This window comes from Halichoerus grypus, chromosome 11 (assembly GCF_964656455.1).
Source record: "Halichoerus grypus chromosome 11, mHalGry1.hap1.1, whole genome shotgun sequence".
Lineage (NCBI taxonomy): Eukaryota > Metazoa > Chordata > Mammalia > Carnivora > Phocidae > Halichoerus > Halichoerus grypus.
Genome location: NC_135722.1, coordinates 37,594,557 through 37,608,488, shown reverse-complemented (window position 1 = coordinate 37,608,488; position 13,932 = coordinate 37,594,557). Strand labels below are relative to the sequence as shown.

Sequence of the window (13,932 nt, the reverse complement as noted above, 5' to 3'; positions counted from 1 at the left end):
CTGTGTGGAGATGGGCCAAAAAGCCTACTGAACCTTGGAGCAGCTCAAAGGTGTGCCACAGAATCCTTCTACTCATGTATATTTGTTGATGGAGAAGTCTCTTCACCGTGAAGAGACTTCTTGCTTGAACAGTAACTTTATACCCAATTTTAAAGGCTTCTGGGATCTTTTAAGGAAGGCTCAACAGGCCCTAAGGGCATCCTTATATGCATCAAAACACTATTACTCATAGTAATGTCTGTGGGCCATCAAGAGTAAGTAAAATTGGGTTAATTTAAAAAGCAGGGAGCATGATAATCCATGTAGGAAAGATTCCCAATGGAATAGCTAAATATATATGGCTCTCAGAAGTATAAACTCTCAGTAATCTAGGATGACTTATTCCCCCAAACTTAGATAGCCCAGTGTTTATTAATTTGAATATTAATAACCACCACTTATTTCATGCTATGTGCCAGACACTGGGTTAACCACTTACATACATGCTCTCATTTAGTTCATGAAGCAACCCTGTATATCCCCGCCGCACAAGTGAGGGACATAGATGCTCAGTGGGGGCATGACTCACCAAGGCCACCCAGATGGTAAGAGGCAGAGCCAGATCTCTGCCCTGGTCCGTGCCAGCTCAGGAGACTACAGACACGCTGTCCTTGTGATTACTGCGGTTGATGGAAAAACCACAAATGACCTGAGTAATGCACCAGATGGCAAGGATGAGGGTGGAAGGAGAGTCCTTGCCCTTCAGGGTGGACATGTCGTGAGCACTGAGGACGCTGAGCAGAACTGGACTCTTCTCCACAGAAACCAGGGAGCGGGGCTGGTGTCCCGGCCCAGCCCAGCCCCTGCCGTGCTGTGTGATCTTGAGCAAAAGATTGAGTTCTCAGGGCGCCTGGGTGGCTCAGTCGTTAAGCGTCTGCCTTCGGCTCAGGTCATGATCTCAGGGTCCTGGGATCGAGTCCCACATCGGGCTCCCTGCTCGGCAGGGAGCCTGCTTCTCCCTCTCCCACTCCCTCTACTTGTGTTCCCTCTCTCGCTGTGTCTCTCTCTGTCAAATAAATAAATAAATAAATCTCTAAAGAAAAAAAGGATTGAGTTCTCTGTGCTCCACCTCTTTCTCCAGTGTGTCAGGGACACCATTTCCCCTATTTGAGTGGTTGCTTCGCAGCGGTTTTAACAAGGCGGCGGTCTCCATTGAGAGAGGGGAGTGGGAGAAAAAGCCAGCAGCTACTTTGACGCCCCTCACTCATCCCCTGCGGTTAAAAGGTTATGTGGACCTGAGGCTGCGCCTGTGAAGTAGGTGCCATGCTCCCTGCAAGATGCTGGACATGCAGCAGTGAATGTGCGTCCAGCTTTGCCCTTGAGAACAGATGGTGCATTTTGATTTTCTAAAAAATTGTTAGTAATTGAATAACCGTTCTTTGCAGTGTTCAGGCATTGGGTGAACACTCCATATGTTGTGGCAGTATCAGTTTTAGACTTCAGAGCCATCGGAACTAAGCCACTGAACCACATACCGCCTAGTCGTGGGAATACTGGTTGGTGTCATGGCCGAAGCCTGGAGCCACACCTCTTGAACGGAGGCCAAACGGTAGCATTTCCTTTACAACGGATTGACTGCAAAGCACCTCCGAGGCTACATGACGGGTTTACTTTAATCTCCACACTGGCACTTCCTTCTAAGAGATCTGTTTTATTCTCTTTCTCCTGGAAAGGCTATCCTCAGGCCATCCACTGCCTTTGGGATCCATCCGGCTGTCTGGCATATGGGTCTGGATTTATGGCCGAGTTGTGAATGGCACCAACTTTTGGCACAGTCACTTTGTGAAATTGTTCTTGGGTTTTTTAGAATGCTACCCCCACCCCTTCCTTGAGGGCTAATTGCAGTGTAAATTTAGCAACATTCTTCTCCCCGTTGATTTAGCAGAGTGCAATTATTATCGGTTTTCTTGTTACAACTAATAATCAGGTTTCTTACTTCAATTGATCTGTCAAAATTTTCCCTCTTTGATTGCAGCCTCTGTGATACGGAATGATGTGCAGTTATAAGCAAACAAATGACGCAGTCCTTGAAATTCTGTCAGGGGTAATGAGTGAATCAAACCGAATTCACTCCTCAGCTGTCATCGCCTTCCTTCCCCCTTTTATCTCTTCAAGCCTTTGACAGCAGCTTCTCTCCCTCACCGAGGGCTTCTGGAGCACTGATTCCCCTGTTAGAGGGGGTGGGGAGTGAGGCAGATAGATGAAGGAATCCGATAGATGAAGGAAACCTCACACACTAGTGGGAAGTTGTTCTAGAGCTTTGCTCTGGAATGGTCGGGTTTGGAGCTGGAGGTGGGAACGGTGCTTGTATTCTTTCCTACTATGGGGTTCTTTTTCTTGTCCGTTGCTACTAGAAGTTCACAGAACAAGGATCAGTGGGCTCCAGGGTAGGAGCATCAGCAGACCCCAGAGTCTAGAACTGTGGGGACCGTGAGGCTCTGGAAGAGCAGTTGATTCTGGGACCCCGAAGCTTGGACAGGAAGCTCTGCATGCTTTAGCCCTTGCTTGGTATCTTTGAAACACACACTGCGGCATTTTTGCGAGTTGCCAAATACGATGGAGCCTTTGACTGCAGATATTGTGAGTTGATTTTCCAAGGGTACCCCTTGAAAGAATGGCACTTATTGCATGAGCTACTGAAGGAGTAAGTGAGAGAGATGGGGCTGACTTATGTCCAGGCTTAGCATGGCCCCTGAAAACGGATTCTTACAATAAATGTGTTTTCTTGTGACTTCGTTAAAAAGTTGAGAGCTGGGGGGGAGGGGCCGGGGGGAAACTCCAGATAATTAATTGTTGGATGGGTCCCATTCTTGTTGGATGGGTCCTGATTAATGAGCTTGAGCCATGGAGTGATTTATTTTCTCTGTCCCTTCCTCTTTGAATCAATAAAGAGATTTGAGATTCTGGTTTGAGGATTCGCTGAGAGCCTACATTCTTATTTATCTCAACTGTAATCAGTTTCCCAGAGGTTTGCCCGCTTTCTCTCTGTTCAGCTCAACCTGGCAACCACATACTTACCAACTGCCGTGTGTCCCCACCTTGGGAGGTACTATTGAGCAGCAGAGATGGGCGGGACTTGGTCTCTGCCCACATCTGGTGGGAAGGGGGGAAGGTGGTGCCAGTGTCACCGTTATCTACAATCTCTGCATCATGTGCAGCTCGGGATGCAGATGGGAAATCCAGAGTGACTTCTTGGAGGGACTGACCTAGGAACTGAGCCTGGCTGGGTGACCCCAGGTGGAGGTACTCAGGCAGACATGGTGGCATGAATTCAGAGATGGGGATGTGTGAGGTTGAGTTTTTCCTGAAGGTGATCATAATTATTATACTGAGCCTTTGGCATGGTAGGCCTATTATCTCATTCAGTCCTTATAATGGACTGGCCAATCTTTTCTCAAAGAGCTGGTTAGTAAGTACTTGAAGCTTTGTGAGCCAAAAGCTCTCTGTCACAACTACTTAACCATGCCACTGTGGCAGGAGAGCAGCTAAAGATGACAAGTGAGTGTGGCTGTGTTCCAATAGAGCTTTGTTTACAAAAACATATGGTCAGCTGGGTTTGGCCTGGGTCATGGACTACCAGGCTGTTTTCTAAGACATTTGGTATAATCACCATTTTATGGAAGGTAAAACTGAGATACAGAAAAGTTCATAGAAATTCACTTGCCCAGAGCCAAGGGCCAACTTGACTTGGTCATTTCCAAAGCCCATCCTCTTAACTTCCACATACACTGCCTCCCCCACAAGGGTTGGACAGGGTCTGGGGAAGAGTGGGTGGATCAGACTGCCTTGAATAGCAGTGTAAAAAGTCTGACTTTAATTCAATGGGAAGTGTGGTGCCGTTGATGATTTTTTGAGTAGGTGATAGGATTAGAGCTCTGCTCCAGGAAGACTAAGCATGGTGGCTGCTTCTGTGTCCTTCTATATATATGAGCTCATTTCATCTTCATAATAGTCTGATGATGTAGGTAGTATTATCCCCATCTTATAAACAAGGACGCCAGGTCAAAGGGTACAGAGGTAATTGGCGTCGTGGCAGCTAAGATGTAAAGCAAGTGTGTTGATTCCAGAGCTCCCCTCTTTACCATCCCACTCCACCGCCCCCACTTCCTGAGCCCCATTGGGGGTCAGGCCAGGGGCTTCACTGAGTCTTCACGACCACCTTCTGAAGTAGGCCTTATGCTCATTTTACAGCTGAATAAATTGAAGCTCGCAAAAGTTGAGTAACTTGCCCAAGGGCATTCAGACAGCAAGGGATAGAACTAGGTTTGGGGTTTTTATTTATTTTTAAAATCTTTCAGTGAGAACATAACTGAGTAGAAGAATGAGCCTAGAATCCATTGGAGGGTATCATGGAGGAGGGAAATGATTTGAATAACTTTTGTATTTGTATTCAGAGAAGCAGCATGGTAGAATGTCTAAGGGATTCTAGAGCCCAAATGGGTTCAAATCCTGGCTCTGCCACTTACTTATGGCCTTGGACAAGTTACTACTTTACCTCTCTACATTTCAAAATTTCTCCTCTGAAAAAATAGACAAATAATAATATCTACCTCATAGAATGAGGATTAAATAAACGAATATGTGCAAAATGTTTATACCAGCGTCTGGCATGTAGGCGGCAGTATATGTTGGTTATTTATTAAGTTCCTACTCTGCCTAAGGCCCTTTTTTTCCTTTTTTTTTTAAGATTTTATTTATTTATTTGGGGGGAAAGGAGCAGAGGGAGAGGGACAAGCAGACTGAGCACGGAGCCTGACCTGGGGCTCAATCCCACAACCCTGAGATCATGACCTAAGCCGAAATCACGTCAGGCACTCAACTGACTAAGCCACCCAGGTGTCCCCCCTTTTTTCAAATGTCTTATCACTCAGTCCTCATAAAACTGACAAGTAGATGGTATTGATCCCATTTCACAGATAAGAAAAACTAGCCTCAGTGACGTTAAATAGCTTGCCTGAAGTCCTGCATCCATTCACCCACAGATACATATCGAGAACTAATATGCTAATGCTGTGGGCACCTTCAAAACAGATCCAAATCCCTACCCTATGGAAACTGCAGAACTGGGGCTTGAACTCACGTCTGCCTTTTTTCCTTTTAATGTTTTTTTTCTCCCTCTTAACATTAATTTAATGATCCTTAGCATTTAGGATTGGCCATTTAATGATCAAGATGGTGCCCCACTTCCTTAGCTTTCTCAGTGCTTACAAAATTGAAAATGATTGTGCTTGGGAATCCTAGGGGGGCAAGTAACATGGATTTAAGGATTAGATGCCTTGGAGTGTAGTGTGGAATAGCCCTATCCTGCGGTGTCCCTCTTCAGCTATGGGTCTCTGCAGTGGAAGACCAAGATTCGAGGTTGGGCTGGGAGGAGATGGGGGTGTCTGTTCTCAGCTCTTGATGAAGTAGGAAGTGCAGCTCTACCTTCCCCCATCTTGGGAGGGGGCTCTCACCGTCCCAGGTGGCGTAGCCAGGGGTGCAGTGTCCCAGAAGGGTCCTACTTTGTGGGTCCAGGCCCTGGCCTGCTGTCCCCATTCTGTGAGGGGCAGTGCCCCATTGTGTGAGATTACTCTGGGCCTGTTGGAAGCACAGAGTGGAGGAGAGCCGGGGTGAGGCTAGGGCTCCCACTGCTCTGGGAGTCACACACAAGATCTCAGAGCACACCAGCTGGAGACCTCATATGACTTAGTATATGAACTTGTTGCTACTAATATATGGACCAGTCGAGGTGGAGTATTCTCTTTGAGCCATCACTTGTTCATATCACTGTAGAGGGGAGAAAGGTGCCGATATATGGGGTCTGCATGTCCCTCCACAGACTTGCAAATCTGTCGTGGAACCTAGCACTCAAAATTGGTGAGGTTTCTAATTTTTTTTGTTATTTGGCTTATTTCAGTTAGGGAGAATGTTTTCAGGTGAGTTTTCTTGTACTTATAGGCCTGTTTTGAAAGAAAAGATTCTCTTGTGGGGACAGAGAAGAGCGAGGGGGGGTCTGTTTTCCTGATCCCATGGGTGACCCAGCCCCTGCCTTTCGGCTGCTGTGCGCACCAATGCTGTGTTTAAATATGTTGGAATTTGCTGGGTTTTTAAAATTATTATTAGTCACAGAATCCCAACAGTGGAAATGAGGCTTTTAAATTAAACCAATTACATTTGAGCTGATTGCAAGGTGGTCAATAACGCCACTCACACACGAGTAATTGAAGGGCTCTGTGTTGGCGTACTTGGCTTCTTTACAAGGGACCCAGGCTCCTGAGAGCTTCGCTAACTCAATAGCCCTCCTTACCCTGAAATGGCCCATTAAAAGATGCCTGTTGGGTGGTAACCTCCCCATACGTTTTCTCAATAAAGAGAAAAAAGATGGGAAGGGGTGGGGTGGCGGCGGCGGGGTAGGGGGAGGCTTCTCTTGCATTTAGAGCCACCGCCTCTCAAAGCCGTCTGGAGCAGACTGTTTAGTTCTGTGTCCCCGTCCCATTCAGGCCTTTGCATGCTTTGAAGCTTTCTTTAGCTTTTCCCCGCGCCTCCATGGCAGATCTCTCAATAGGCAAAAGCCCCACTCTGGGTAGCTGAAAGGCCCCTCCGCACAAGGCTCTGCATGTTAATGGCTGCGGCTGGCCCAGGACGGCGTGCTGGCGGGGACGGTGGCTGCTACGCAGGCCCCAGCAGCTGCCTCCGACTCGGGGACGGGGTCTGAGTAGGTTCCTCAAGTTGCCTCTTTGCTTTTTTGCAGATCTATACGGACTGGGCCAATCACTATTTAGCCAAATCGGGCCACAAACGTCTCATCAAGGACCTCCAGCAAGATGTGACGGACGGTGTCCTCCTGGCTCAGATTATCCAGGTTGTGGGTAAGAGTGGGTTTTACGTTGGGGATTGAGGACTCACAGTGCAGACCCGGAAGGGGATGAGCTGGACAAGGGACACGGAACACCAAAATCTCCCAGAAGAATACAGTGTTTCTGTCGCACGTGTGAACAATTCACTTGATAATGTGTCGTGCTTGGGGAAGCGTGGGTACCAGCTTGATTTTCCTGCTACAATGACCCGCTTGATGCTCAGAGAAGGAGGGCTGGAGGGGGTCCTGGTGGTCTGAGGAGGGCTCTCTGCCCCTTTCTTGCCCCCTGTATTTCTGGTTCTCCCTCCCCCCCAACCCCTCTGATGGTACTTTTTTTGTGGATTACTTTGGAAATATTTACCAAAAACAAACAAAAGGTACCACAAGACTGGTTTAGTCCTGTCAACTCTAATTGGGTCTGAGAAGGCAAAGGATCAAGCTGTGCAGAGGGTTGGTTCTGGTTTTAATACTGGGGGAAGGGAGCTGGGGCTGCGTGCCAGGAAGAGCGGGTTCATCCCGGGAAGGCAGGTGGGCACAGCTCTGCCTTGAGCCTCAAGGCTGACCGGAAGTGCCCCCACAGCCCTGCCTGAGAACTCGGGCTGAGGAGGCAGGAGGTCAGTTAGATGCCGTTAGGCTGATTGTGCTTTGGTGGCTGCCTCACGCCAAAGGAAAAGGCATAAGGACAGAAGCCCCTTGGGTGTGCATTGTTGTGGGAAAGTTGCTTATCTTTCAAGTCTGAGAAGAGTGGCTATAAAAGTATAGTCATAGTTCCGCTCACATCTGCGGAGATTGTACCTGAAAACACAGGCAAGTTGGCCTTAGCTGGGAACTTTTGGACTGATGCTGCCACTCAGTTACAAGCACCCCTGCTATCCTAAGATTGATTTTTTTTTAATTTTTAAAAATTTTTTATTTATTTGATAGACAGCGAGAGAGGGAACACAAGCAGGGGGAGTGGGAGAGGGAGAAGCAGGCCTCCCGCTAAGCAGGGAGCCCAATGCGGGGCTCGATCACAGGACCCTGGGACCATGACCTGAGCCGAAGGCAGACGCTTAACGACTGAGCCACCCAGGCGCCCCCTAAGATTGATTTCTTAAGACTGGCTTGCGCTGGTTCCCCTTCTTCCACTCCTTCTTCCTTCCTGCCGTGTGTTAGTTGTCTACCGCTGTGTAACACATTGCCATGTGTGTATTATCTCATGGTTTCTGGGTGTGGGAAGTGCAGGCCCGACTTAGCTGGTATCTCTGCAGGGCTGCAGTCAAGATGTTGGCCCGGGCTGAGTCCTCATGTGGAGGCTTGACTGGGGAGGGGGCCAGGTTCACTTGGTGTTGGCAGATTCATTTCCTTGCAGGTAGAAGAGGTGAGTCCTGATTTCTCACTGACTCTTGGCTGGAGGGCTTCGCTCTTAGAAGCCCCTCTCCATTCCTTGCCGTGTGGGTCTCCCAGTGTGGTTGCTTGGATTGATTTCTTCAGTGCCAGCAAGGGAGAAAGTTTCTAGAGCAACTTGGCTAGCAAGTTGTAATCTTCTGCAATGTAACATGATTGTGGGAGTGACATCCCATCACCTTTGCCTTGTATTGTTGGTTAGAAGCAAATCCTAGGTTCTGTCACACCCCACGGGAGGGGATTGTACAAGGGTTTGAAGTAAGCGGGAAGATCATTGGGGGTGACCTAGAAGTCTGTCTGCTACGCTTCTTCCCTTTCATCCTCTTCCTCCTCCCACTTTTTTTCTCAAACTTTTCTGAGTATGGTTGACACCCAATGTTACATTAGTTTCAGGTGTACAACATAGTGACTCAACAACTCTATACATTATGCTATGCTCACCGTAGAGGTAGCCTCCATCTGTCACCATGCAACACTCTTACAGTACTATTGACTAAATTCCCTATGCTTGTGACTGATTCATTCTGTAACTAGAAGCCCGTGTCTCCCACTCCCCTTCCCCCATTTTGCCTACTCCACCCTCTGCCCCTTCCTTCCGCCTATGTAGTCATCTTGGACTGGAACCGATTTCTCTTCCTCCTGCTCTTTGTCACTGCTGCCAATCTTATGAATTTCTCTCCATTTCCTCAACATCCTTATGAAGTAGGGGATATTCGCCCCATTTTACACCTGCAGAAACTGAGGCTCAGTGTGTTCTCAGTAGCTCAATATCACACAACTAGTCTGGAGGGGATTCTAGTTTGGGTTAGTTTGCTTCTAAAACCTCTGTTCTTTGTCCTGCTCTATCATACCCCCTGTCAATCCAGAGACACGAAACCCAGTGCAAGGGTCTGGCTCCATTCACTTCAGTAAGCGTTTGCTGAGTGCTGTGTGCCAGCCAGCATTGTGCTCCAAGCTAGGGATAAAGAGACAATTGTGCAAGGCCTGTAACCTTGGAAGAAGGAGTAGCATCTTCTTGCTGAGGTCTTCACAGAAGAGAGCACTTGCACTTGAGCTGAGTTATGACCTCTCCATCGGCTGGGTCACATGAGGCGCCACTGTGGCTGAATCTTGGGGCTGTGTAGTAGTTCTACCAGGACCTTCTCAGCTCTCAGCACTGGGAGCAAGAGAGCAAGTGGGAAAGGATGGAACCGGGAGGCCTTGCTCTCATCCTAGCTTCATTGCTCCCAACCGTGGGACCTCAGAGTCCCTTTCCTCTGCTGCCTCTGTTTCCCTGTCTTTAAAATGGGCACGCCCTGAATTTTGTGGCAGTCTTAGGAAATGCCAGGTAGGTAGCAAACATGACCTATGTTTGGAAAGTAAAGTGTTCTCGGATAACACTCGGTAGCTACTTCCTAGAAAGATATGAGTACGAGGGTGACAAGGCCTTGGTATCCACGTTACAGTGTATCGTGATAAATTCATTCTGTCATGGGCTCAGAGTAGATGAATGGTAGCATGTATATCATGAATTTACTAAGCACAGTGCTACAGAATATAAGCTAGTACAGTTTTTATCCTTGCTCAGGAGGACGCTTCCCTGAATCTGTTTGGAGGACATGAACCTCCCTAGGCAGTAGCGTCTCTGGGCCCGAGCTACTGGACTGATAGCAGGGCCTCAGGTTAGCACAGTGCCTGACTGCCCCTGAGGCTCCCAACTGGCCTTCCTTCAGCCCTCCCAGAGAAGCTTGCTCCTGCTGGGGTCTCTACAAGTAAAGCCGGGTGTTAGCACCTCTATCTCTGCCCTTGACTGTGCTGGGCTCACACCCTCTGCTCTGATTGTGGAGAATAGAGACCCAGAAAATGAGGAGCTGAAAAGGTAGTGACACGCAGGAGTCCTGTGTGACTTCTTCTCTAGATTGTTTGTCAGCCGGTTCAGAGCATTTAATCTTAGCGAATCTTGTGAATACAGATCTCTTGGTGAGGGAGAGGGAGCAACGTTTCTGACCGGGCTGTCGAACTACTGACCAGTTGTATGCTTTACTCTGAAGCCCATGCTTTTCCCCACATGTGTGTCCTTTAAAATAAAATGTAAAAAGGTACATTTGTATGTGTACATGTATTTAACATACACATATATATGTATGTGTGTTTCTATTGGTCTATCTAAAATTTTCCCAGAATTGGAGTCCATCATGTGCTGGACAGAATTTTAGTGTTGCAGTTGTTCTTTGGCTGGTGAGCCCCCATTCATCTGGAAAAGTCCGTATCTTTCCTAGCTCCCCCACACAGAGCTGGAGGGACCCTCCTCTATCATTCCACTGGCTTCTGTATTGGGCCTGGGTCTGAGTTGTCTTTCTTTCTGGCTCATGTAGAACATTTAACATGGTGGCTGGCGAGCAATGATGTTCAAGAAAACCCGAGAGGATCAGGGATTAGACTTTGATTCACTGCAGCTCCTGCTTCTGCAGGCCTGGTTGGATTGTTTCCCACAGGTGGCCTGGATGTGTGCCCTTCTCTGCAGCTTCTATTTTTCTGAACATGCCTCTAAACTGGATGTCACACTCTTCTCCTTTCCAGGATTCTTGTTGCAGGTCTCAAGGTTTGGAAGGGACCTCTAAAACCCCAAACTGATGCATGAATTTCTTTCATGAAGAACAGTCAACAGACTGTTAAATACTTCCTGTGACGGGCAGCTTATTCCTCCCCCCCCCCCACCCTGTCATCTAGTTCTAATGATGGAGAGTTGGAATCCTTCTAAAGATTTTCTTTCACTAGGTCAAACTCTGCCCCCCAGCCCTTGGTAGTATCTCCTTATAAATACTAGTTCTGCCCTCCATGGCTACAAAGAATGACCATAATCTGAGACCACAAGAGCTTCAAAATTGAGGACAGTAGTGGATTATAATTATGGAATAAAATAGGAGTCTACGAGTCTACACTGACAGATAGATACATCTATCAGTGGAGAAGAAAGGACTCCACTGTTTTGGGAAACAAATAAAGAGCGAGTTGCAACCATGATGGTAAAGATTAGTTAAGGCAAGAAGCAATGGATGCTGACATCTGGAGGAGAAAGTTTGAGGAGCAAGCAATTTGCATGGTCTCAAAGTGTCTCTTCACTGATTGCTTATTAGTTGCAAGGGGAAATGTATCCACACAGGGGAGAATCCACTTCACAACCAGAGATCAAAATTTGATCACTGGCAAGGGGAAGATGGATATCATGTGCTTGCTGATGTGATACCCCGAGAAGAACATAGCATCACTTATGTTGAATTCCAGGCAGGGATGGAAAACCTGAAACTAATCACAAGGAATCTTAGACCAACTCAAATTGTGGAACATTCTATTTAAAAACAAAAACAAACTGGCCTGTATTGTTCAAAAATGTCAGCTCTATGAAAGACCAAGGCTGAGAAATTGTTCCAGAATGAAGGAGATTAAAGAGATGTGACAACAAATGTACTATAAGATCCTGGACTGGATCCTATGTAGGGGAATAAAATGCCATAAAGGACATTTTTTAGTATATTGCCAAAATTGGGATTATATCAATGTTAAGTTTTTTGAATTTTATAATTGTACCGTGAGATAATCTCCCTGTTCTTTGTAAATGCATATGAAGTCTAAGGGGCAGAGGACACAATCTATGTAGTCCACACTAAAAGGATTCGGAAAAAAATCTGTATACCTGTACAGAGACAAGGGGGGAGAAAATGAGAAACAATGGTGTGTGGGAATTCCGGTGACTTTTCTGTCCATTTGAAGTTCGTTCGGTCTTTCTTTCTTTCTTTTTCTTTCTTTCTTTCTTTCTCAAGGATTTTATTTATTTACTTTTAGAGAGCGTGAGCAGGGAGAGGGGCAGAGGGACAGATAGAATCTCAAGCAGACTCCACGCTTAGCATGGAGCCTGACGCGGGGCTCAATCTCACGACCCTGTGATCATGACCCGAGCCAAAATCAAGAGTCAGATGCCCAACTGACTGAGCCAGGTACCCCCCATTTGAAGTTATTTCAAAGTAGTTAGAGAAAAGAACACCCCCAAATGAAGGCCCATTGAAAACTTGGAGTCAGGGAGATTGTCCCTTTGGGGAACAACGCCTGGGAGGCCTGGGAGAAGTATAGTACATAATGATTGAAGACCACTGGTGCTGTGAGAGCTGACCCATGATGGGGGTAGGGGGTAGAATCAAGGAAGGGTTCCTTGAGGAATTTACCTTTAAGCCAGGATCTCAAACTTGGAGTTGTCTAGGTGAAGCAGTCAGAAGGACATTCCTGACAGAGGAAATAGTGTGCAGAGAGGCTTGGAGGGTAAGAGTGAGAGGGGCAACAAGGCAAAATAAGGCAGGGCTACCAGGCCTGAGGCTACCAGGCAGGCGCAGGGCAATGAATTCTGGGCTAGTGGTTGAAGAGTTGATTTTTCACATTGGGGAGTGCCATGATCAGAAGTGTGGCTTGAAGGAAAGCCTGAAGTGTTACGCGCAGACGCTGGTTCCAGAGTGTTCACCTACCCCAGAGAGATCAGTTCTAGAGTCCGTGTGTCTACCCCAGGAGCTGGGCTTCTCAGATAGTGGGATGATTTGGGGCCCACACTCTTCTTCCATCGCCTTCTGCCTGTTGGGCGGAAGTGGACCTTTTGCTGCTGCCTTTCGTGACCGAGGGTCCAGTCTCCATTCAGCCTCTTATTAGTGTGATTATCTTCTTAAGTCATGAGCTGCCCAAAGCCGGCAGTTGCCTGCCAGCCCATCACGGTGCCATCGCCATGAGCTATTAGAAAGGTTTATGAGGCCAGGATAAACAGCATGAATCAAGAGGGAGAGACAGGCCTCCCTCCTCCTGCTTACATTGCTGTCACTCAGGGAGAATGCCAGAAGGGGTTGGAAGGAGAGAAGGGGTGGGAGGCAGGGAGGAAAGAATAGAGAGAAGGAGGAAAACAGGATGAACGAAAGAGGATTGGAGAGAAGGAGGAAGCGAGGACAGAGGACAGGGTAAGAGCTTTCCCATTAGAGGTGAAGAGAGCCGATAGCAGCGCCTTTTCCACTGCCATTGGGCTGCCTCTGAGCATAACCAGGAATTCAGCCCTCTTTCCATTGATGACCTACTACCGTTGTGTGTCTTTGGGTAAGTCCTCTGCCTTTCTGGGCAGCCAGTTTCTCTCTCTTCCCTTTGGCAGGGCTACCAGCTGCCCTATGCAGAGATGCGTGGGCTGCTGAAATGCTCTCAGCCCTTTAAAAGAAGTCCTTTGGAAAGCAATGAGCTTGGTGCCACTCTTCTTACTTAAAAAGCTTTCCAATTACTAACTTGTCACCTCGTGTGCAGGCAGGTTACTGCTGAGAATGTCTTGAACATGCTGGAATAAATAAATTAGCACGGGCACTTAGGGATGCCAGTTTTAATCATAGTTGAGGACTTTGGGGACAAATGCCTTTGCTTTTTCGGTTATCTGCTTTTGGTTTGCAGCCAAAGACCCCCTACCACAAGTTAATAAGTTCAGCTCGGAAGACCAAGCTCTTCTTCCTTCTTATCAGCAGAATCAGAGCCTCTGTTACTGCTCTAAGTATTTATGACAGCCATAGAAATTCTTGAGAATTTAAGCAAAGGAGAAGTATTTAAATTACATGAAATTGGAAACTTGGAGGCTCAAGATTTGTTTTGCATTTTTATTAAGCATTTGAGTTTGGGTTTCAGCA

At 47.3% G+C, this 13,932-nt stretch overlaps 1 protein-coding gene across 7 annotated transcripts in view; it reads left to right on the top strand.

Annotated features, from left to right (window-relative positions):
* Positions 1-13,932, top strand: part of NAV2 (neuron navigator 2) — a 711,830-nt gene that overhangs the window by 440,107 nt on the left and 257,791 nt on the right. For all 7 annotated transcript variants that reach the window (XR_013442389.1, XM_078058306.1, XM_036077556.2 and 4 more), the window contains one exon: positions 6,770-6,887. Coding sequence is in view for 6 of the 7 variants with exons in the window: in XM_078058306.1 (XP_077914432.1) it covers positions 6,770-6,887 (118 nt within the window). In the remaining variant the exon portion in view is untranslated. The remainder of the gene's footprint in view (positions 1-6,769; positions 6,888-13,932) is intronic.